Source organism: Stylophora pistillata, chromosome 10 (genome assembly GCF_964205215.1).
Source record: "Stylophora pistillata chromosome 10, jaStyPist1.2, whole genome shotgun sequence".
Taxonomy (NCBI): Eukaryota; Metazoa; Cnidaria; class Anthozoa; order Scleractinia; family Pocilloporidae; genus Stylophora; species Stylophora pistillata.
In genome coordinates this window covers 1423463-1448407 of record NC_142528.1, presented here as the reverse complement: position 1 = coordinate 1448407, position 24945 = coordinate 1423463, and the positions used below count along the sequence as shown (strand labels likewise).

Here is a 24945-nt window from a genome sequence, read left to right as displayed (position 1 = left end):
GTTGAGAGGGTAGGTTAGGAGAAGGGATTGAGAGATGAAAAAATCAACAAAGTTAAACTGTGATGGTGAGATCGAAAAATAAATGTCAAGATTCTCACATTTCCGGTGATATATATTTCCATGTTCTTTCCAAATAAACTTTGCTCTCGATTAATGTGGTTTCACAAAGAAAGAAAAACTAACAAACAAAAAGCCAATACTGACAACCAGAAATAAATTTATTGACATTCCTAAAATGAATGTGGAATTCAGAGGAACTGATTGTTTTTTTCTCTAACTCATACAAATAACTTTTTTTTAACCATTAATGCATTCGCTGGCAAAGAAAGGTTTTAAGAATTTCTACTTGTTACTATGCACAAATGTTCTCAACTACATGAAAATTACAGTGTTCTCCTCCACTGATTACAAAGAATGAAAATTTAAGAAATAAATAAAGTTTTGCGTAAACTTGAACGAGTCATCACCTTGGCACAAATAACCGCTCTTGCACCTTGAGTTGTGGGAGAAGGAACCAGGGGCCCGTTTCTCGAAAGACCCGGTAACTAACGGGCTCGATGGCATATTTTAAAATCGGAAATTAAAGAATAGAGAAACAACTTCTCTGACATCCTCACCAGTCCATTTCGCTTCTTTAGCTGCTAGTTTTATTGTATAATACTCAAACCATTTGAAACCCCTGCCTCGAATGAAAATAGAACAGCCTTACGGGCTCGTAAAGAAACTCGTAAGTTTACTGGGACCTTCGAGAAATGCCGGTGACCCAGCATCGAAATAATTCATTCTGACAACTGTAAAGAAGATTGAACTTCGTTTTGAATATTTCATTCTAACTATATCATGTTTTTATTTGTTAACTCCTCGCCTTCCCCCTGTATACATCCCGGCCACATCTACAAGTTGGTTTTAACCCTAAGCCAGTTTTTCATTTTGCAGTATACCGCGAGAGGTGAAGCTGAATGCTTTTCAATTGACTGGTAACCCAGGAACCTACTCACAAATGGCGGACTCCGATGATAGCCACCAAAGGACACTATACATCGGTAAAATAGTCTCTCCGTAGATAATCTGCAAATGAAGCTAATCGCAACAAAAAGACAATCAACTTCATGCAGGTGAAAACTCAGTCAGCCCAAGAGAGTGGAAAGAAAGAAAAGATACTGGATCACGTTGGTTCTATAGTAAATGAAAATCTGTTTTGATTTTGAGAAAAACATATTGATTGCAAACTGATGGTAAAGCTTCACACTCAATTGAAAAAAATTTTTCCACAAATAACTTATCATTAAAACCATACAACTTTCCGAGCCTCATGACGCGAAAGGGAGAATGCACCCCCATCCCCTTTTGTGAGAATTTTCTTTTTGCATAGATTGAAGTCCCGCTCTCTCCCTCCCCCTCCCCTTCCCCCCCCCCCTTCCCCCACCTCATCTTCGATTCTCCGGATCTCTCCCTGCTTAGGTGTTATTGAATGCTTTGAAACATTGAATCAGTTTTATCCTTTCCTCCATTTGAATCTCCAGGAAATTTAAGGATGAAACACTTATTGAAATCATGTGGTAATTTTAATGAAATAGCTACACCATATGTTTGGCTTTGGTTTGTCATCCCTGGAGTTTAAAGAAACCGCAATGCGCTTGTGTGTACTTGGTTCTTGTAATGATCTCCCAAACTGCACCGTCACCTAAAAAGCTTTGTGTATAGCTACAAAATTATTAATACATCTTACAGTCTAAACCTCGCTAAATAGTTGGAAGTTAAAACAAAACAACAAAAGCAGTTGAAAGTTTAATTATTATTGACATTACCACATATTTTTGTCCACTGACCTTCAAAGATGAACAACAAACACCCAAACCTTGCAGCCTCATTGGAGGAGATTGATTCCTAGTTAAGTTATACGACATTAAAAAATATTCTACTCTTGAAAACTTTGTTTGTAAATTTCAACTCTGAACTTCAAACCACAGAATGATGACTTTAGTTCTACAGGTTGCTTTGCGTAGCCTACACCTTAGAAACCGAGAAAAAAAACTGAATAATGACCCAAAGATTTATCAACTCTTCAAGTTAAAGTTACAAAAAACAGCCTCAAAACATGATAACCACTAACCGTTAAGGAAAGTACTGCCTTGTACACTTCACTGGATAAATGTGATAATCACTCTACCATGTCCATCGCTATTATAACAACATTCATTTTGCTGATTTGTTCCATTGTTAAAAGATCCCCCCCCTCCCCCACAGGAAAAATTTTCATCAGCTGCTCCGCCATTTCCCCCAGAGTAACCTCCACCGCCGCCAGCTCCCTTGTTGCCTCCGCGTAAACCACCGCCACCTCCGAACCCACCCAGGGCATGTCCTCCTACTCCTCCTTGAAGATATCCTTTACCTCCTTGACCACTACCGCTCGTAGAATCATCTTGTCCCTTATTATAGAGGCCACCACCACCTCCACCTACAAAACCAAAACATGATAAGTAGCTCTCTTATAAAAAGCAACATTTTCATTATAAACTAAAAAATAATTACACAAAATCATTGAATATTGTAGCCATGCAAAAGCTTATGAGGAATAGTCAGTGTTAAAATTTTGCATTGCACAATTTTTTAAAACTAAGCTAGTGGGCAACACTCTGAGAACAGTAGTTGTAAAACTTCTTTATTCTCCGACGCGTTTCGTCTAACTGTCGTAGACTTCCTCAGGGAGTTTTACAAGTTAACACTAAACGCATGTTTTTATAAGCCATAGTTAGCAACTATTACGTGGGCCAATGACCATAAAGGCTTGGCCGGACTTACGAACAGGAAAAAGCGAAGTTGTCAAAAATTGGAAATTGTTTTAGGCGACGTGAGAAAAAATATTTTGGGAGCCACAGTTTTAGCTAGTTGAGTGCTACGAGCTTAATTTTAAAAAGTTGTTCTATTTAATCCAAAATCGCTATTAGCTAATATGAAGGTCTCGCCAGTTGTTCTATTATTATCTCATACACGAGAAATTGAAATAACGCGATAATAGTGCATATTGACGGATCGGTGGTGAGCAGTAAATAAGTTGAGTAGGATTTTTAGAGACTGAACGAACGAAACTCAGTTGAACTTTAGATATTTATAGAGGTGCCACTACAGATGTTGTTAACTAGAAAAGAAAAAAAAAATCAAAATTTAGGATTAATAATTCCAATAGAGATCTGGGTTGGGTTGTTCAAAGATGGATTAAGATAACCCAGGGTTAGTGTGAAATTTGATTTTAGATCTGAAAGCTTCATAAGAAAATTCAGTGTAATTCCATTTGTCTAAAGTTTGATGATCGATTGTTCTAAAACGAATTGGGAAAATCATTCCAAAACTGCTTTTGAACAGAGAAATATAGAAACCGGGATTGAAGTTTAAGCCTGGGTTAGCACTAATCGGCCTTTGAACAACTGGGCGCTGATTAATTTTACTGTCGTCTTACTGTCCCAATGAATTGAATATACTAATGGATTTTTCTTCTTTCTCCGCTTACCTGATCTTTTACTAGTGGTATTTCCTCCACTTCCACTGCTTCCTCCTGTCCCCAGTGGCAAGTTGTATCCTGCATTCCCTGTTGTATTAATGGACGCATCACATCCTGGATGTTGTTCTGACATTTTTCTAACCCCCCCTCCTCCTCCAGCAATGATCAAAGGCGTGTTGTTTCCTTTCACCACAAATGTACCTCCACCACCTCCGGCAGTTTTTGGGTTGCCATTCCCTCTTCTCCCTTTTTGACCAACAAGTACAAAGATATTCTCATCTTTGGTCAAATTAAAGTTTCCAATCATCCTTGCCCCTCTTCCTCCGTTGTTGATGTCACTGTCCTCACCGTACCCCCCTGAGGCTCCTATTGCTTCCATTCTGTATTCGCCAGTGCGTGGCACAGTCCAGAGTTGAGTACCGTTTGACACCGTAACTTGTCCGCTATGATCCTGATCTGTGTAGTGACTACCGATTGAGTCTGGACCCTGAGATCCACTCTGACCCAGGTTTGTAAACACAGCTGTAAATTCTATTTAATAGACGTGAAATAAAATGAAAGTTTCGATGTTAGTTGGAAATGTTTCAAATTTTCTTCGTCACTTCAGTGTTGCCATTACAATGGAAATGTTCTTATAGTAACGTAAATTATTGGATCACACTGGAACGGAAACGTCAGTCACTTGGAGTGTTCGAATTTTGTCGTACTGTGCTATTTTCTAAAGCCTGCTCACCATTGTATTTTTAGAAAGTAGAAACCTTTGATAGTCGGGTATTGACTGACCTCACTGCATTTGAGGATAACATTCGACAATAAGATATCTGAAACAAAATTGTGTTTTTGAACAGACACATGATACTTTCATAAACTGTAGAATTCAGCTGTCACTGAATTTTGTTGTTGGGAGAACTAAACATCCCAGGAGAGGACGAAGTTTCTTTCCCATTCCCATAAGTTGAGTCGTTTTTCTCGTCAATTTATTCAAGATCGTTGTTCGGCGATCACAGGTGATGGTGAAAGGAAGAGAGTGAAGAATAAAGGAATTCCTTATGACCAAAGCTGATAAGTCAATTGAGTAATGCCCTGCAGAGCAATTTTCGAATGACTGGAATAAGTTATCGGGGATTTCATTGGCGTTGCCTTACTTCGCCCTGTTATTGGTCCACAAAAATTGCGCCGTTGAGATTACACACAGCGAATAATATCCGAGCGCTTGTGTTTGAACTGGAAATGAAATCTCATCTAGTATAAATTGATCTTTTCAAGAGGTACCACTCGGGCGATATTGTCATGCAGGCCTTACCTTGTACACAGCCATACAGTTCAACCCCCATTGATATCCAGTTCTGCCACTCTACTGGTTTAAAACGAATGTAACGCGCAGTGATTGGTGGGTTAAGGTCGTGATAAACCACGGTATTCTGATCTGCGTTTCCACGAAAAACCTTTCAATCAACAACATAAAACATGACAGCCTTTCAATTAAATCTTTAATTTAAGTGCATGACTGTTGACTTCCTTCAGTATAATAGTTACAAGGCTCCCCCGGTCGTATCGGGGGACGCTGTTGTAGAAGCTTGTCCAATGACCTTTCCTGGGGGACGCATGTTGACCACCTGCTGAAGAAGGCTAACAGACGGTTGTTTGCTTTAAGGCAGCTCAGGAGAAGTTCTGTCCCAGCGGAAGATATCGTCTACATCTATTGCTGCCTAATATTTTCCATACTTGAGTACGCCTCTACTGCATTTGCCAATTTACCGTCCTACTTATCTAAGACCTTAGAGTCAGTGCAGAGGCGTGCTCTCGCCATTATTTGGCCAGGTCATTCGTACTCAGATACCCTAAAGCTAGCCGGTAATAAGTCGTATTCATAATGACAACCCCCTTTATACTGCAATGTATGCCGACGTTCGTAAATCTTCAGACCGCTACAATTTAAGATCAAATCGTACTCACTATCACTCAAAAAAGTCAACCGATCATTTTAAGAACTTTGTGACAGTCAAATACTTGTCAGTTTAATCATACTCGTTTTTTTTTTTATAATAAACATTATTATCATTTTAGTATTATTATTTCTATGTACATGCTGTTTTTACCTGTATGTAGTTTAATGCATTTTGCGTGTGTGCACGATCCTTCGCAGTAAAGCACTATTTAAGCAATAGTGAAAATCAGACCTGAAAAAAATTCAGGCCTGTACGGGATTCGAACCACTGACCTCTGCGATACTAGTGCAGCGCTCTACCAATTGAGCTAACAAGCCAACTGGGAGCAGGCCATCAAATTAATTCGACATAAACCCGTAGATGATAAATCAAACAACAAACATATGAAATACATATATATGAACTGCGGTTATGAAGCGTATGTCCACGATCCTTCGCAGTAAAGCACTATTTAAGCAATAGTGAAAATCAGACCTGAAAAAAATTCAGGCCTGTACGGGATTCGAACCACTGACCTCTGCGATACTATCATCTACGGGTTTATGTCGAATTAATTTGATGGCCTCTTCCCAGTTGGCTTGTTAGCTCAATTGGTAGAGCGCTGCACTAGTATCGCAGAGGTCAGTGGTTCGAATCTCGTACAGGCCTGAATTTTTTTCAGGTCTGATTTTCACTATTGCTTAAATAGTGCTTTACTGCGAAGGATCGTGCACATACGCTTCATAACCGCAGTTCATATATATGTATTTCATATGTTTGTTGTTTAATGCATTTTGTACAGTTTTCCCCCTTTTTTCTCCTATAATTCTTCTTAATATTATAAACCTGTAATTCAGCATTCTCTGGAAGAGGTTTGAATAAACGATATTATCATTATTATTATTATTATTATTATTATTATACAGGCTATATTATGAATATCAGTTCTTACGATGTAAAAACAGACCTCTCACTTATTCATGTACCATTCTTCTCGGCGTTCCCCTCGGGGGCCTCGATGTTTTATATCATTTGCGGTGCATATTGCAAAGACTCTGCTAATGATGATCAAAAAAAAATTATTTTCCCGCTTATATTAAACGGAAATCACGCGATACACGATAAATCAATTCTACCTTCGTAATGTTTTGTCCTGGCACTGTATAATTGTAGAACCTTCCTGTATTGTTGCCGTACTCCAGATTGTACTTCGTAACCCACTCCCTCTGGTGTCCATTACTACCTTGTGTTGCCACACGTATCACTTTTGTGTGCAGAACAACCAGATCAGCTTGGAGCCATTGATCCGTATCATTGCTTGCAGCTGCCCAAGATTCCGCTTTGTTAGGATGCACGAAGTAAAGTCTACCCTGGGCGGCAGAATGATTGGAATCTCTCTCTGAGGAGGCGCTTAATTGTCCATCAGAGATTTCACCGCTTTGCATACCGAGAAATCTTCCACATTCTGTTTTGGAAAGGTTTATAGACGATTTGCAAAGCAGCTATAGGACAACCCAATAATTAATTAAGTGTAGTTTATATTAAGCTAAAACTGTCTTTAACATAATTCCAGAAACTTTCAACGAAATGAAGAACCTTAAAGAACTCCTATGATCAGATCAACTGTGGCGCGGAGTCCTTTAATGTCTCAAGCTTATTAGAGGAAAAGTGCATATAGTTTCGTTTGAGGGAAATTTAGAAGCAATTTCTGGGACGCACCCGACAGTCATTGTCTTTGTTAACCACTCACGTTTTTTATGTTTTTAGTACGGCTGATTCAACTTTTAACTTTCAATTTTCTTCACCTAGTTTTTCTTGACAACGGGATCTTTTATTCGACACAATACAAAACAGAATCGATTGTTCAGTTTATGCAATTAGCCGGCTAGATACAATGAGTATCAGCATTGGAAGACAGCCGTCTTCCTTACCTTTCACACATCCATACAGTTCCACTCTCATTGATATCTTATGGTTCCACTTCAGTGGTAGGAAACGTATGTACCTTGCTTTGATTGGTGGGTTTAGGTCGTGATAAACAACACTGTTCTTGTCTGTGTTTCCATTAAACTCCTACATCAAGATAAATATGAAATGAATGGTGCTCGTTTTGTTTTAAAATGTACTTTACGTGCTTGCGTTGTATACATAAGAACTTGCTAACTACTATCTATAAAATAACATACTGCAATGATTTCACGAGTAAACCGATTCGATTTGACTCGGGAAATTCATCCCATACCACGGTACGGTAAAATTAAGACGAACTTTTTCTACAAATATCAATCTGAGATTAATCAAAAGCTGGATAGATGAGAGTTATACCCGGGCAAAGAAAATGGTAAAAAGTATGAAACTTTACGAACGTTTTATACATTGCAACAAATCGAGCAATGAAGCTGTGACTGCAAGGAGCGGTGCTTATCCTAACAAAAAGTACTGCTTGTCCTAACAAACTACTCAAAGAACACATTGGGAAGTTTAAGTTAAGTTCTAATTTTGACTTTGCGGCGCACAATAAGCAGCTCACGTTTCAAAATATTCTACCGCCTCGGATCTGTTTTACCTTAACTGGGGTTTGTCCTTGTTCCCTGTAGTACTGAAATCTCACTCCATAGTTGCTGTATTGTAGCTTGTACATCTCCACCCAGTAACTTTTCTGATGGGATCCTTGTGTTGCTACTAGTGTTACTTTAGTGTGTTGAGCTCTGAGATCTAGCTGGAGCCACGGATTTGAATCAGTCCTATCAGCTATCCAAGTCTCCCCAGCGCCATGTAATCTTGTGTTTTTTACGGTCTTCCCTTTATGGGATGAGACACTTATCTGCTCGTGTTTGATTGCACCACTTTCGATACCAAGTGTTTCTTGACAACGCAAATCTATTTCAAAACAAAAGGAAACTTTAAACTACCAATTTAAAATAGCAAAGTGTTGCAACTACTTATTATCCTGCTCACTGCTCACATGCAATTAGTAGATATGTCGCATTACTTCCACAGCCATGTTTACCAGTCAAACACTCGTCTATATCTGGAAAAAGAAAGTGATGAACATCATAGATAGTTGGCTCCTTTGAGAAGATTTAAAAAGCTTTTCATTACGTTATATCTTTTCTTGATAATGGGGTCATGTCTGAATTTTGGCGTAAAAATTCGTACGTAGTTTCATTGACATTTACTTCAATAAAAAGAAACTGAGAAACTACAAGTGGCCTAGAGGTTGATGGAAGACATAAGGAAAAAATGTATCGAGAAGATGGGGGAAAAAGGTCATGAACCCGCATCCAGTACCCATTTTCTTAATGACATAGCTTATGCTATCCGTGATCATTTTCACCGTAAACCTTAAAAGACAAAAGCTCTCAGCTATAATGTTCTGTGACTATTAAAACTGTTGAGGTTCTAGCGATTGTTAGACACTCATCCCTTTCAAATAAGTCTGCCCAATCACCGAACCCAATTTCAACTTGGGGGAGGAGAGTGTGGAACTCGTCACTTATATTCAATGTTTCTGCCCTAATAAAAGTATGAGATTCCTTACCCTCATCACAATCATGGCCTTCAAATCCAGATCCATCAACACACAAACACTGATAATCTCTGTCTGTAAACCCAGCTTGGCATGTTGCGTTATTCTTGCAGGGATTTTCCGCGCAAGCATTCTTAAGGAGAAAAGGAAGAGAGAAACTTAAAATAGTATTTCGGCAGGCATGACAGGTTCCTCGCGTCTGTTCATTTATTCCCGTCGCAAGAAGGGAATATTAAAGGAAAGGAGAGGTGGGTGAATCCTTTGGTCTCGTATCAAAGCTTTCCCGTGGTACAGAATTAGAATTGCCTAGTGGTTATTACCTTGTCATTATGTAACTTAGCGTACTACTACGTGGAGTGGAGTAATATATAAATACAAATACAAATAAATACAAAGCTTTCCTGGACAAGGACCGGAGTATTACTTCTAGCTCTTCGAATTAATTCTCACCTCAGCTCCGCGGTAAACATAACTTTCGTTTTTCACCAGGTCTCCATCGTGTTCAATGGTTGCATTATTCAGTTCACACTTGTGTTTTTCAGGCGCTTGCAATTGTTTTATCTTATGAAAGTTATAACTGACGCAGTTAGGTTCCAGGTAGCATTGTAGCATGCAGATATCCTCGTCAACCACGTCAACAGTTCGAACCGTGTGATTCTCCAGTCGGTAGTCAGGTTTAGGAAAACTGGTAAACTTCAAATTGCGGCAATAACCTAGAGAAAAATTGTGTTAAGTTAGAAAGTTACTGTGTGACAAGCACTTCTACTTAAATTGGGACTGTACAGCAGTGTTAGTGCTGTATGACTATCGCTTTGGTCTAGCTTTTGTTTGGCTTTTGGCCTTACGTTAAACACCAGTCGAGTTATTTTTATTTATATTACAATTTTTATTTATATTACAATAGTTTGATATTTATATTTCGCAAATTAACATGTGGATATGATCGAATGCGTATCACAACACTTTTCGGGGGACTTTGGCCGCACTGCATCAGCAGTTTACAAACAACCGAAGGTAACTTATTTGAAGATGCCCCCTCCCCCCCAATTCCCAGTTAACAGGCCAGACCACATCAAAGTAATTTCGTAAGTGGGTTCTTTAACGTCCCCTGCCTAACCAAATTAACTAACTAATAGATGCAGGAGACGGGACCTACGGTTTATTCGTCCTTATCCGAGGAGACCAGAACGTCCATCCATTTCTTGATATTATAGAAAGGTAGCGCATTCTCCTCAGTTATTTTAAGACCTTGAGTGTTGGTCCGGCCGGGGCTCGAACCATCGACCTCGACCTCCCGCACAACAGTCCAGCGCTCTAACCAATTGAACTAACCGGGAGGCGGTTTCTGAATGATCATAGCAAATTTTAACTTCTTTTTGATACGATCAGCCATTCCGATCGATCGACTTATCCACGCCGAAGTCTATAAACTACTCGTGTTGGTATGTAGAGTGCATAACTTAAGTATTTAATTACGTCAGACGTGCTTGTTGGAGCTCTGACATTTTACGCGAATTTTATCACCTATGGCTGCTCATGGCCTTTTCTTCAGGCATTAGTATCTTGCTATTGTGCCTAATGGTAACTGAGGCACAAAATGGATTGGAGAAAACAAGCTTCTACGTTGTTTCGGGCGGTTTTTCGCCAAAGACCAGACCGATCAGTGTGGAAGCCGAAGTCACTCAATCGTCTGCTTTTGCATTTATTAAAATGCCTTCTCGGTCGCAGGCTATTGTCTCGCATTCGGATAAATCGTGCATCGTGGAATATCAGCATGCATGCCTTACGCAAAGGTGTCTTGGAAGTCAAGTCAAATTCCCTCGCGAGCAGTTGTCGTTCTTGTTGTCGATCGACTGTCGTCATAGTTCGTCGCGCTACACTGATAACACAAAGAAAAAGTACGGAAAGTCCAGGATTCCGTATTACTCTAATAGCACGGCGACTTACCAGCTGTTAATGGCCTGTGGCGACGTCCATCCACAACCGGGACCTACATTAACATCCACGAAACCAAAATCATCCTCGATGCCAAAGTGTCCAGTTTGCGAGAAAACTGTACAGAGAAATCATAGACGCCTGGAATGTGAAAAATGCTTTGATTTAATTCATCTTCGTTGTTCTGGTGTAACAAGTTTTAACCATGTGAAGGCAAACTTGCCCGGAAAGTGGATCTGTTGTAACTGTGCGCTATCAATGCTGCCTTTCGATGGTCAATATGATCTAGACCGATCAGGCCCGTCTGAGGCCTGTTACGAAATGCAAGCTAATGATGTTATATTAGAGACATTGATCGATAAATCCAGCTCGCTGAAGTTGATGCACTTGAATACGCAAAGTATGCTTTCGACATTTAATGAATTCGCTTTGACAGTCAACAAATACCCCCTTGATATCTTAACTCTAAGTGAGACCTGGATGAAGAACAATGAGGATCTACTAGAATATGTCTCACTCCCTGGTTTCTCAAAGGAATTTCAGAATCGGGACGATGTCAAGGGCGGTGGGGTGGGGGCTTATATCCGAGACAATATCAAATACAAGCGACGAAAGGACATCGAGAACACCCAACCTGACATGGAACACCTCTGGCTGGAAATTCAAGGAAAGAACAAGCGCAGTAAACTTTTGCTGGGGAGTTTTTATCGGTCAGAAGCCATGCACAGACCTTCGGCATGGCTGGAAAAGTTCGAAGATTTCATCGGTTGCATTATTGCGCAGTGGGATGGTCTTCTCCTTCTTACAGGCGACGTGGATTTCGACCTATTGGGCATACCGGACGCCCCAACGCGGCGATATATTTCCCTACTTGACACCCTTAATGTCAAGCAAATCATTGACAAACCTACAAGAACAACAAGAACATCACGAACCTTACTGGATCACATTATTATCAATGATCCATCCAAAATAACATCTCATCGAGTGATATCGTGCAGTATTGTGAGTGACCACTATGGCCCCTTCGCGTGTGTAAACATCAGCGTAGCTCGTTATCAGCCAAGATATAAGTACATCAGAAACCTGAAGAACTTAAATGAGACAGCTTTTTTAGAGGATTTCTCCGCACTATAATTTTCGGTAATAACATCAACTGATGACCCAGACGATCAATTAGAGACTCTCAACACCTTGATTAACGACTGCCTTGAAAGGCACGCACCCCTCAGAAGGTGCCGTGTGACACGTTCTCCCACCCCGTGGATGGATAACGAAACAACACTTAACCTCCAGTCACAAAGAGACAAACTGAGGCGAGAAGTGCATCAGTCAAATTCAGAATCTTCTTAGTCTGCTTTCCGGGAAGTGCGAAATAAAATAAAGAGCGCTATACGCAAAGCTCGTAAAACTTTCATGGAAAAGGCTCTGCTGTCCAACAAGTCTAAGGAAGTCTGGCGCATGGTTCACCGCGTACTCCACCCCTGTCGATAGCCTTTAAGGTTAGACCCCGACAAGCTTAATCTTCATTTTGCTACGACCGCAAGGAGAACGCTTGATGTTGAATCGACCAACCAAGATGAACTCTTCCAGTTCATCTGCGGTCTTACGGATAAAGAGGGCGCCTTCCACCTGGAAAGTGTTACACAAAAAGAAGTCCTGCGAACCCTTAAACAGCTGCGCAGTGACTGTTCGACTGGACCCGACCAATTTCCTGCCCTGTTTGCAAAGCTGGCTGCTGGATGCTTGGCCGGCCCACTCACAACTATCATCAATAACTGTATTTCAAAGTTGTACTTCCCGCATGCCTGGAAACTCGCTCGTATCAGCCCCATTCCAAAAGTTCACACACCTGTCTCGGAAGATCACTTCCGTCCAGTGTTGATTCTTCCCGTACTTTCTAAGGTATTTGAGAAGCTTGTTGCTTCCCATATGACTGATTTCTGCACTAGAGAATCTCTCCTTAGAGACACCATCTCCAGCTTTCGTAAGGGGCATTCGACCTCTATGGTACTCTTAGGTATAAGGGACGACCTATTGAGTGCCATGAAAAGGAAAGAGGTAAATCTTATGGTACTAGCAGACTTTTCGAAAGCATTTGATACCGTTTGTTTTGAAACGGCGATAACCAAGTTGCATCACCTCGGTTTTTCAAAGTATGTCCTCGAATGGCTGGCTAATTACCTATGCGGCAGGAGACATTACGTTCAAATTGATGATCGCAAATCATCACCCGTCCTCTTCGAATTTGGAATCCCCCAAGGCTCAATCCTTGGACCGATGTTGTTTAATCTCTATGTCGCGGATCTTCAAGATATTCTTCCACCTACAATCAAAAGTTTCCAATATGGCGACGATACAACATTATACTCTAGCTGTTCTACACCGCAGATCACATCTCAAGCAGAGAGCATGAATGCAACCCTGGCAGGCCTCGGCGCCTTGTTAAATGATTCAAATCTGGCCCTGAATTCTAATGAAACCAAGGCCATTCTTATCTCAACTCCACAGATGGCTCATGTATATTCTCTCGGAAATCTGGAGTTGGGATTAGAAATCTCCGGTAAACCACTGGAACGTATTAATTTTACAAAACTCCTGGGAGTACACATTGACTCAAATCTTAAGTGGGAATTTCATATCAATTCTATTGTTAAATCTTGTTATGCGACTCTGAGAACCTTAAGAAAAATAAGGAACTTTACTAATTTTAAACTACGGAAATATTTGGTAGAAACATTAATTCTGTCTAAAATAAGCTACTGTGACATTGTTTTTTATCCACTACCAAAGTTCCTCTCAGCTAGACTACAAAGGCTCCAGCGGTTCGCTATGGCTAGTTTCATCACTTGTAAATATGTAAATAGTATATCGACCATTTTGGATGTTGGCTGGTTACCTATTCTGGAGCTAAGGGACTACTCGCTACTAAAGACTATTTTAAAGCACTATATTCTGATAACTGGCCCTCCCATTTAAATTTACAAGTCGTAAAACCCGTTAGGCATCTCCGTTCCAGTGTTGCTCCAAGGCTTTATGTTACATTTGTACAAGGCACCTTTCAGCATTCAGCAGCCATGATTTTTAACGAATTGCCAGCAAATATAAGGAATTGCACAGATTTTAAAGAATACCGCAGGCTCTGCAAAGCGTTCTTGAAGGCGCGCGCTTTGTCTTCCTTGTAAAGATATAGAAACAACCACCACCACCAACCAATATATTCTGCATATTTACTTTCATGTATAGTTTTTATTACAATTTAGTTAGTCATTATAATTTAGTTCTAATATTAAATATAAGTATCGTAGGCCTTCACAGATGAAGAGCCACACCTTTTTATGTGGATATACTGTGAATAAACCGTTATTATTATTGTTATTATTATTATTATTATTATTATTATTATTCGTGTTTATCACATACGTAATAACGGTCGTCTCGTCTGAGCTTGTTTAGTTCGTTAAAAAAGATTACGTTTTCGAGGAGCTTATTGTTTGGTCTCAGCTCAAAACTCATTTCATGAAAAGCGATTGTTGTTGTGTAGCGTGACTTCAGATTTTAACTGTACTGCGTATTATTCAGGTGCTGGTTTTTTATCTCTGAAAATGTAACAAAAGTTTCCTTCCACAGTGTGGATCACCAGGAGGCAAAACGCTGAAATGTATGCTCGAGCATGCACATTGTAACTGGACAGAAGACATGTTATTTGGCACGTTTATCGATTATCCTATGATTTCCAGAATATTCTTGTTTAGTCCTTTAGGAAAGTTCTAGTAGTTCCGGCATGAGTAAGTGACGTCTATTTATCGAAACTCGAGTTGTTTACCGTAAATTCTGGAAAATTCTATGATGTAATATTACTAAAAATAGTCGTGTTGTAAATCTGTAGAATCTTCTAGAAAGATTGTGGGGAACTATATAAGAAGGTGCAGTAGGTTGTTTCGTTTAGAGGAAAAAGAAGAAGAAGAAGAAGAGAAAAAGATAAAGGAAATAAAGGAGTTAATGAAAACAATTAATTTCAAGGTTTATAACGAAACCAGTAACAGCGTAATTGAGTATACAGGAACAACAAATCCTGAAATGTCACATTTTGGTCGAGTGAAGTGCAAATACGACAAAAGGAAACATGCGACTGCTTTTCAGAGTCCGATTTCGAAATAGCAATTGATAGCAAAACTTGAAAAACTATGCAGGAAAATAGAAAACCTCGTGCTGTAACTTTCCTGTCTGTCAAAACAGGATGTCTACATCAATTAATGATGAATCCTTTTCAAACATCTATCCTTTGTAGAATATTTTCCTGTATTCAAAAAATGCTATCTAACATCTTTATTTACATCAAAGTTAAATAACGTTTATATCGTTTTTGAGAACAGTGAGGAAAATTTATTGACATCACTGTTCGTACATTTCCGATCTTATTTCGCAATACTGATGCAGCCGGACATTCATTGTTTTATGAAATAACTCAGATATATACTATCGCTTGGAATTCAAAACCCGTCCACAGTTCACAGTGAAACCTTTATTTGACGAAAAAAAGACTGCGCTACCGAGTTAAAGTTGCTTTGATGGCACACAGTCTGAAAACGGTCTGTCTTGAGATTCGTGTCAAATCGTACAAAGCAATGTCGTGTTTGCCATCTTTGTTCTCGCGCTTGAAGAACTTTTAAACCTGACTGCATTGTTTTAAAAATAAAAAATCTTAAGGAACTCCATGAATCGACGGCCAACAATCTCCGTTTTGATAAAACAGGACTGCATAAGAGTTTGTTTAATCAGATACAATGAAATATATGAAGTTCATATATTTTTTTTTCTTATTTAGCAATACTGATGCAGCCGGACATTCATTGTTTTATGAAATAACTCGTATATTTACTATCGCTAGGTTTTCAAAACCCGTCCACAGTTCACAGTGAAACCTTTATTTGACGAAAAAAAGACTGCGCTACCGAGTTAAAGTAAAAAAAAATAAAAAAATAAAAAAAAAATAAAAAATATATGAACTTCATATATTTCATTGTATCTGATTTATCACTTTCACGGGTTTATTACGAATCAACTTAACGGCCTGCTCCCAGTTGGCTTGTTAGCTCAATTGGTAGAGCGCTGCACTAGCATCGCAGAGGTCAGTGGTTCGAGTCCCTTACAGGCCTGATTTTTTTTCAGGTCTGATTTTCGCTATTGCATAAATACCGCTATCTACTGCGAGGATCGTGCATCATACGTATAGTTTGTTTAATGTTTTTTTTTCGTGAAACCAACTGTTAAGCTTGAAAAGTTATTTTTAGGAAGTAACAACGAATGGATATATTTAAGAAGGTAAGATTTGTCAAATAGCCGAGTTTTACCACAAATAAAAGGTTAAGCCTAACGGCCGTTTAAAAGCTCGGCTGCTTTTTCTTTTCTCTTCAATTTTTTCCACAAATGTTATTTTTAAGACTATGTTACATGGCTTGGAAAGTTTCGCTTCTGTGTCAAGTTTTCATTTGATTCAGCCGAACCATTTTAGTTGAGTTCAGTAAGTATTCCCATTTGTTTTAAAATTCGAAGATCTGCCAGTGGTCACTTATCCATCGTGAGGCATCGAAAAGTCGAGAACTTTTATGGACAGCATTGCAGAGACGTGTTTAATTAGTCTGATTTAAACTTTCCCTTTTGGCTGATCCAAAAACCATATTCCCTTAAGATTTTATTCTGAACTTCTTATGAAATGCGTAGGTTGTATATATTGTGCTTGTCCAGGATCAAAACTATTTACTTGAAATAACTTTAATGTCTTTAATACTTCTTGAAGAAGCCTGTGTGAATATTTCAAGACTTAGTTATGCTAATAAGGATATTAAAAATGTAACATAATGACTTAGTAAACTTTTAAAAAGTACTCAGACATGAGTTAGGACCCAACTGTAGGAAAATCTCACCTTGTCCTTCTGGTATTAAGGAAGCCAAAACGGCGAGAACGAAGCAGTAGAATACAAAGAGCATGTTTCCTAGAAAATGCCCGCTGTACTTGCGGCGAACAATTACGGCGAGTTTTTCAACCTTATGCCGGCGAAATATCAGACAAATTGAGAGAGCTGAGGTTTAATATGCGTTCAAATACACAACCTTCTCTGTTTAATTATAAGGTTGTCAGTGGTTGCCACAAATGAATAAGTTTGTCTGGGATGTAATTGGTTGGTGAAATTCGATTATACTTCATGCATATTGATGGCCTTCAATTTGAATTTTAGGGAAAGTTGTCCTTTATGTGTTTTTCTATTCTGGTTTAGTTATCTCTGTAGGGGTGCAATGTATGGCGATAAGTTACTTGAAAACGTTTTAACAGATATTTCTACGCTCTCCTTATCTACCCAAACTTGACCGCAAAATAAAGACGACCAAACCATCAACTAAACATGTAGAACTTTCATACAAAATCCTGAAGTAACACAGAAATTCTTCAGACGGTAGAAACTTGTTTGAATGCCTCATCGACCTTTCGGTTCTATATAGTTCCTGGGATATCCCGTATATCCCTGACAGCATTATTTTTGAAAATAAAACATCTCAAGGAACTCAACGAATCGACGGTGAACAATCTTCGTTTTAATCAAACAGGATTGCATAAAATTTTTTTAAGAAAAATTTCTTGAAAACCACCTGTTTAGCTTGAGAAGCCCCGGCTCTTTAGGAAGTAACAGTGAATGGATTTATGTATATATGTATGTATGTATGTATGTATGTATGTATGTATGTATGTAGGTATGTGAAGTGAAATTGTGTTCCAAGCTTAGTTTCTTTTCTCCAGAGGCAAAGTTTCAATCCACAAAGTCCTCAGATTTTACCAACAGCCAAGTATTAATACAAATAACACGTTTAAGCCCAAAGTTAAAAGCATTGGTGCTTTTCCTTTTCTCTATAATTTTTCTCTTCAGGCAGGGTTTGAAAATTAAAAATTTTTCACGAAACGTTAGTTCGTTTGTAGTGACGATACAAAGGACCTCCAGTGATAATTTCGCTATCACGTGGCATCGAGAATTTTAAAACGTGCATGGACAGCGTTGTAGAGACGTGATTAATCATTCTACAGCATACTCTCTTTTGGCTACTCCAAAAATCATGTTTCCCATATTCTTCATCTTGTTGCTCGCAAATAATTTGTTGTAAAATGAATTCGGCAAATGTTGAACGTACTGTAAAATTTGAATAAAGGCTGATAGTTTCGAAAGAAACTGCTTGGGGCTGCGTCGGTGGGGGTAACGAATAATTTGGATATATCAACAAAGTTGAAATGGTAAATTGGCTACCTTAAGTGGCCAATGTACTGGTGGCCAATTTACCATTTCAACTTTGTAAAATTTGAAGGTTATTTCATACCATCCAAAGGAGAAAACTATTTGTCATGATTGGAGTAATTTGTTATACCTAGCAACACTGGAAGTTTGTGTGAATATTTCAAGGCTTTGTTATGTTAATAAGGATAATAATAATCTATAATAATAAATTTTTAAATAGTACTCAGACTTGAACCAGGACATAATTATAGGAAAATCTTACTTTTCCTTCTGCAGGTATCAGAGAAGCCAAAACGGCGAGAACGAAGCAGTAGAATGCAAAGAGCATGTTCCCAGAAAATGCCCGTTATAATTTTCTTGAGTCAGGCAATTTGAGCTAGCTGAAGTTTAATCTGCGCTCAAATACAGCTCATTCTTTCTTTATTTATAAAGTTGTCAAGGGTCATTGGTATGACTCTTGCCCCTTGGTATGTTGAGTTGGAGAACCCAATGCAGCCGTTCTTAGCGTTCAGCGCGCTAAAATTTATTTGTATTTTCGATCAAATTGTGAGGAAATATGCTTAGTAATGTTAGATTGTAGTTGTACCTTTTTATTCAGCGGTCGCCACATGTACCTGTTCAGACACACAAGGTACTCGAATACCATACCGTAAAAACGACATTTGGTAAATTCTCGCTAGTGGAACTTGAAGTTTTTTTTAATCTTTTCTTCTTTGGAAGCTTTGCTAACATGGTCTGTGTATAGAGATTACTCCCTGGAAAATCCGCTTTTACGTTTACGTTTACGTTTTTATTTGGGCAATTATCAACTTTCATTACGGTAACGTACAAACATTTCAGCCAAGTGACAGATAACTCTACACAAAAATGATTCGAGAAGGAGGAAACGCAGAATGACCAGAAACTGGAGACAGAAACAACACGAGAGACTGCATCAATGACATTTTCCAAACTGCGAGCTTAGAACACGCGTTCTTGCAAAATCGAGGATCCAGAATGCACAATGGTAAGGACCTTAAAATGAATAATTTTTTCGCTTTATACGTATTATGGGCGGCAACATCAGTCGCAAAAACCGATATCGCGCAAATCGCGAAGCGATGGTTGCGATATCGGTTTTCAAGTATAAAAACAAACAATATTACTGCTCTTTTCTTTTTTTCTTATTGTTATTCAGTTGAGCGATTCAAGGAAAATCTATTAATCGACTTGTGAATTCCACGTTAAATTGCGCTTGAAAATCGATATCGATAGCGATTTTGTGTGCAATTTAACACGGAACTCACCTGCCTGTAAGGAAATTGTGAATTGCCAAATGCGAAGGTGATGTCGGTTTTGATTAGTCTCAGCCAATGAGTCCGTGATTTTAGTCTCTGACTCTTTACAATTGTCCGCTTTGCTTTCTTATGATGGGATTTTTTCATTGCATGTCGGTGCGAGATTACCTGAGTAAATCCTTGGATGCAAACGTCGTAATTGGATTACAACATTGGTGACTTTTTTTCTGCCGTCAAGTCGAGCTCAAACAAAATTCCTAACTTTGTGTTTGGTGAATATAAACCAAAATAACTTATCCTACAAGATATATCAAAAAGAATAGCCAAACTATGTTTTCTTTTTTATTTTGTCCAGGTTATGCATAGCCAATATTGATCCCTTCACCATGGTCGTGCCCACGTCTGAAACAGCTTATGTCGTGATTACCACTGTGCTCATAACACTCGTTGATGTGGCCATCGCAGGAAATACACTGATTTGTTTGATTGTAAAAAAATATCGCCAGAGGAGGTATGCATTTGGTTTTTTACTTCACTTTTTGTAAATGGTATTGAACATTTTGAATCACTTGTTTTACTCCTATGTTCCTCCCTTATGCTCTTGGTCGTTCCATGAGGGTAGCAAAGGGTGATTACGACGTATAACTATAAGGCCAAAATTAATATATGACGCGTAAATACTAATACAGAAAGTAGTGCGCGATTCCAGAATTTATGAACCAGCATAAAGCGTTATTTGTCTCCTGATATAATTATATGACTTGTGAAAACCTCAAGATTTCTCTGAAAATCTTGTAAGCAGGATGAGAGTTTTGAAGTTTTTCCTTTATAATTTTATGCACTAAGAAAATAACAATCATACATTCATGCACACTAAACAAGAAAAGAACAAGCAAACCCGCCTCAAGGTAAGATCGAGGCCGCTTTCCCCCATGATGCAGCCCTACCAAAGCAGCCAGGGAGCAAAGAAAAGAGAATTGGAAACGGAGTAAAAGTAAAAGGAAAATGTTCAATTGTCCTAGGAGGAATTACTGACATAGTAAGACAATGTTCTTCCCGATTTATTTAACCACCGCGACGGTGATGCGCATTTCTAAAGGCTGTGCGATTCAGAGAATGGCAACATCAGAAGTCTTCCTGTAGACTAATGGCAAATGCGGGTTCTAAAGTCGAAGGTCACCTTAAAGTGAATCACAGAATAGGAAAAGAGAGCACGTGAACAAGCTACGATGAAATCTGGACTATGGGATCCTCCGAGACTTGGTGGACGCCCTGTATCAAAATATTTACTATAGTAACAAAACCAGTAATTGTGGATTTCTCCATACAAGGTGGACGCGAATATCAGAATGAAGCCCTTCTGTTGATGATACAATGTAAGACAGTCAGACGTGTCCCTCACACAGTTAGCGCAATGGATAATGCGCTGGACTGTTGTGCGGGAGGTCGAGGGTTCGAGCCCCGGCCGGACCAACACTCAAGGTCTTAAAATAATTGAGAAGAATTTGTTACCTTTCTGTAACATCAAGAAATGGTTAGATATTCTATTCTTCTCGGATAGGGACGAATAAATGGAGGTCCCGTCTCCTACAGGGTTTGTGGTAGGAGACGTTAATTTCCCACGCACGAGATTAATGTGTGATGGATGTCCTTCCCTGGGGTGGGATTGGGTGGGTTTACTGGACCTGCAGTAATCGGTGCAAGCTGTTACGGTGTCCCTGCCTGTCGGCGAATCTAATAAATTAAATTATATGTTCAACCACAAAATTCAAAAGGCAAGATGTAGCCACTCTTTCTGCAACCATATCTATTAGAATCTCATGAAGTTTGTTAGTAGTCTTTCATAAACAGAGCCTGTAGAAGGGGCTCAAAATAGTTAAATTTAACTAATCAATTGGATAGCAACTGATTCTTAGATTGAGAATCTAACCTTGTTTTCATTACGTTAATTATAATTACTAAAAACCTGTAATCTATTGATTGAAACTAGGAAGGGTTTCAAAACTGTTCCACTGAAATTTACTTTGGCTTCTGTCCTCTTTTTTCAAGTTTGCTTTCTTGACATGTCGATGTTTTCGTACGTTCCGCTCTCTTTCTTTGACTTCCTTCCTATAATTATATGCGCTTTACGAGGTCATTTGCCTAAGTAAATTTTTTTTAAAACTACTCCCTTTCAATTCAAACAGGTGAGACTTTCTGAGTTATCTTTTAAAATATGGGTAAAAATGGTTCGGTAACGTGGTAAAGTTTAAATTCTAGGAATGGTCATAGGTGGGTTGTTATCAGTAAATAGAAAATAGATTAGTTGTATCTGCCAGCAGCAAAGGGGAAAGATTGTTCAAAACTCAATAAAATCTTAACACATGTCAAATTCGATAACACTTTATGGGACAGAGCCTCTTTTTGGTGAATCATATCTTGAACTGTTCCCTTTTGTAATTGAAGGGGTTGTAATTGTAATTGTAACTGATCATTCTCCAGTGGTACCAGGAACTTATTAAAGGCGAAGATAAAACGGATGTTGATCTGTGATAATCCCACAATGCCACGGATTCATGCCGCTGAAAACCCCAGATGATTCAACTTAACAACCAACCAACAACATCGACACCCATGTAATCAATCCATTAAAATGTTTCTTTGAAGGAAAATGACGTCATGCCAAAAAGGATAAAAGTCAGAGGTCCACTGATCCATACTTAGCACAGCATTCGATCTGCCAATTCTTGGTTTCGTAGGCTACTTTCCCTCTAGTTCCCTCAAATCCCAGTTTGATTTCAAAGCAGCACGAGATCATGTACTTTAGGTGCAACTTAATAAAGAAGACTAAGACTACTATGTCCTAAAAACATATACGCCATAGTGACTCGTTATAAAGTTTTCTTAACTCTCATACCGGAGGAATATCTCTTATCAAAGGGTCATCTCCGAGGGAAAGATCTTTCACTTTTTGAATGCTGGACGGCTGATTATTTTCAACACCATTTTGTCAACACGACAAGGGAGTGATTTGAGAACGTGTACTACACGTGTACTACCCGGTTTACAATCCGCTGACCAATTTCCATGGCCACTCAATGACCAACTGAGTCATACACGAGTCTTGGGCGTGGCCATAATAACGCTTTTAATCCGCAACTGTACAATGTTGAGAAGGTTGAGAGGGTAGGTTTGGAGAATGGATTGAGGGATGGAAAAATCAACACTGAAAGATAAACTGTGATGGTGAGATCGACAAATAATTGTCAAGATTCTCACATTTCCGGTGGTATGTATCTCCATGTTCTTTCCCAAATAAACTTTGCTCTCGATTAATGTGGCTTCACAAAGAAAGACAAACTAACAAACAAAAAGCAAATACTGACAACCAGAAATAAATTTATTGACATTCCTAAAATGAATGTGGAATTCAGGGGAACTGATTGCTTTTTTCTCTAACTGCAAATGAAGCTAATCGCAACAAAAATGCAATCTACCTCATGCAGGTGAAAATTCAGTCAGCCCAAGAGAGCGGAAAGAAACAAAGATACTGAATCACGTTGGTTCTATAGTAAATGAAAATCTGTTTTGATTTTGAGAAAAACAAATTGATTGCAAACTGATAGTAAAGCTTCACACGCAATTGAAAACAGTTCTTCGACAAATAACTTATCAGTAAAACCATACAACTTTCCGAGCCTCATGACACGAAAGGGAGAATGCACCCCATCCCCTTTTGTGAGAATTTCCTTTTTGCATAGATTGAAGTCCCGCTCTCTGTACTGCCGTGTACACTTCACTGGATAAATGTGATAATCACTCTGCCATGTCCATCGCTATTATAACAACATTCATTTTTCTGACTTGTTCCATTATTAAAAGATCCTCCCCCTCCCCCACAGGAAAACTTTTCATCAGCTGTTCCACCATTTCCCCCAGAGTAACCTCCACCGCCGCCAGCTCCATTGTTGCGTCCGCGTAAACCACCGCCACCTCCGAACCCACCCTGGGCATGTCCTCCTACTCCTCCTTGAAGATATCCTTGACCTCCTTGACCACCTACGCTCCAAGAATGATCTTGTCCCTTATTATAGAAGCCACCACCACCTCCACCTACAAAACCAAAACATGATAAGTAGCTCTCTTGTAAAAAGCAACATTTTCATTATAAACTAAAAAATAATTACACAAAATCATTGAATATTGTAGCCATGCAAAAGCTTATGAGGAATAGTCACTGTTAAAATTTTGCATTTCACAATTTTTTAAAACTAAACTAGTGGGCAACACTCTGAGAACAGTAGTTGTGAAACTTCTTTATTCTTCGACGCGTTTCGTCTAACTGTCGTAGACTTCCTCGGGGAGTTTTACATGTTAACACTAAACGCCTGTTTTTATAAGCCATAGTTAGCGACTATTACGTGGGCCAATGACCAAAAAGGCTTGGCCGGACTTACGAACAGGAAAAGGCGAAGTTGTCAAAAACTGGAAATTTTTTTAGCCGACGTGAGAAAAAATATTTTGGGAGCCACAGTTTTAGCTAGTTGAGTGCTACGAGCTTAATTTTAAAAAATTGTTCTATTTAATCCAAAATCGCTATTAGCTAATATGAAGGTCTCGCCAGTTGTTCTATTATTATCTCACACACGAGAAATTGAAATAACGCGATGATAGTGCATATTGACGGATCGGTGGTGAGCAGTAAATAAGTTGAGTAGGATTTTTAGAGACTGAACGAACGAAACTCAGTTGAACTTTAGATATTTATAGAGGTGTCACTACAGATGTTGTTAACAAGAAAAGAAAAAAAAAATCAAAATTTAAGATTAATCATTCCAATAGAGATCTGATTAATTTTATTGTCGTCTTACTGTCCCAATGAATTGAACATACTAATGGATTTTTCTTCTTTCTCCGCTTACCTGATCTTTTACCAGTGGTATTTCCTCCACTTCCACTGCTTCCTCCTGTCCCCAATGGCAAGTTGTATCCCGCATTCCCTGTTGTGTTTATGGACGCATCACATCCTTGATGTTGTTCTGACATATTTTTAATTCCTCCTCCACCTCCAGCAATGATCAAAGGCGTGTCATTTCTTCTCACCACAAATGTACCTCCACCACCTCCGGCAGTTTTTGGGTTTGCATTCCCTCTTCTCCCTTTTTGACCAACAAGTACACAAATAATCTCATCTTTGGTCAAATTAAAGTTTCCAATCATCCTTGCCCCTCTTCCTCCGTTGTTGATGTCACTGTCCTCACCGTACCCCCCTGAGGCTCCTATTGCTTCCATTCTGTATTCGCCAGTGCGTGGCACAGACCAGAGTTGAGTACCGTTGGACACCGTAACTTGTCCGCTATGATCCTGATCTGTGTAGTGACTACCGATTGAGTCTGGACCCTGAGATCCACTCTGACCCAGGTTTGTAAACACAGCTGTAAATTCTATATAATAGACGTGAAATAAAATGAAAGTTACGATGTGAGTTAGAATTTTTTTAAATTTTCTTCGTCAC

General features: G+C 39.0%; 4 protein-coding genes and 1 non-coding gene across 5 annotated transcripts in view; 2 read left to right on the top strand and 3 right to left on the bottom strand.

The window, feature by feature from the left end:
• Positions 1 to 24945, top strand: part of LOC148721252 (QRFP-like peptide receptor) — a 65228-nt gene that overhangs the window by 6275 nt on the left and 34008 nt on the right. The window lies entirely within an intron of this gene.
• Positions 1432 to 6883, bottom strand: LOC148721258 (uncharacterized). Its single transcript, XM_088735908.1, has 4 exons — positions 6564 to 6883; positions 4803 to 4944; positions 3509 to 4030; positions 1432 to 2458 (listed from the first exon to the last, which is right to left on the bottom strand). Exons 1-4 carry the CDS (start codon positions 6870 to 6872, stop codon positions 2142 to 2144), a joined length of 1290 nt encoding a protein of 429 aa, XP_088592034.1. The 5' UTR covers positions 6873 to 6883; the 3' UTR covers positions 1432 to 2141.
• On the bottom strand, positions 7297 to 10349 carry LOC148721257 (retinoschisin-like). Its single transcript, XM_088736039.1, has 5 exons — positions 10289 to 10349; positions 9407 to 9669; positions 8969 to 9089; positions 7994 to 8307; positions 7297 to 7500 (listed from the first exon to the last, which is right to left on the bottom strand). Exons 1-5 carry the CDS (start codon positions 10347 to 10349, stop codon positions 7297 to 7299), a joined length of 963 nt encoding a protein of 320 aa, XP_088592165.1.
• Positions 15978 to 16050, top strand: Trnaa-agc (transfer RNA alanine (anticodon AGC)). Its single transcript has one exon. It is a non-coding gene; the product is annotated as a tRNA-Ala (tRNA).
• The window catches only part of LOC148721253 (uncharacterized), a 34237-nt gene continuing 32104 nt past the window's right edge, over positions 22813 to 24945 (bottom strand). The window contains exons 4-5 of the mRNA XM_088735901.1: positions 24353 to 24874; positions 22813 to 23543 (exon numbers count right to left, since the gene is read on the bottom strand). Coding sequence (XP_088592027.1) covers positions 23227 to 23543; positions 24353 to 24874 — 839 coding nt within the window. The 3' untranslated portion in view covers positions 22813 to 23226. The remainder of the gene's footprint in view (positions 23544 to 24352; positions 24875 to 24945) is intronic.

Bases quoted from the DNA above. Each gene is read 5' to 3' on its own strand.
- LOC148721258 (XM_088735908.1), bottom strand. From the start codon at position 6,872: ATGCAAAGCGGTGAAATCTCTGATGGACAATTAAGCGCCTCCTCAGAG. The intron at 4,945-6,563 runs GTAGAATTGATT...GTTGATTGAAAG, and splicing joins CAGGACAAAACATTACGAAG to GTTTTTCGTGGAAACGCAGA. The intron at 2,459-3,508 runs GTAAGCGGAGAA...TTGGTTTTGTAG, and splicing joins TACCACTAGTAAAAGATCAG to GTGGAGGTGGTGGTGGCCTC.
- LOC148721257 (XM_088736039.1), bottom strand. From the start codon at position 10,349: ATGGCTGATCGTATCAAAAAGAAGTTAAAATTTGCTATGATCATTCAG. The intron at 9,090-9,406 runs GTGAGAATTAAT...TTTCTCCTTAAG, and splicing joins ATGTTTACCGCGGAGCTGAG to AATGCTTGCGCGGAAAATCC. The intron at 8,308-8,968 runs GTAAGGAATCTC...GTTTTGAAATAG, and splicing joins AGGCCATGATTGTGATGAGG to ATTTGCGTTGTCAAGAAACA.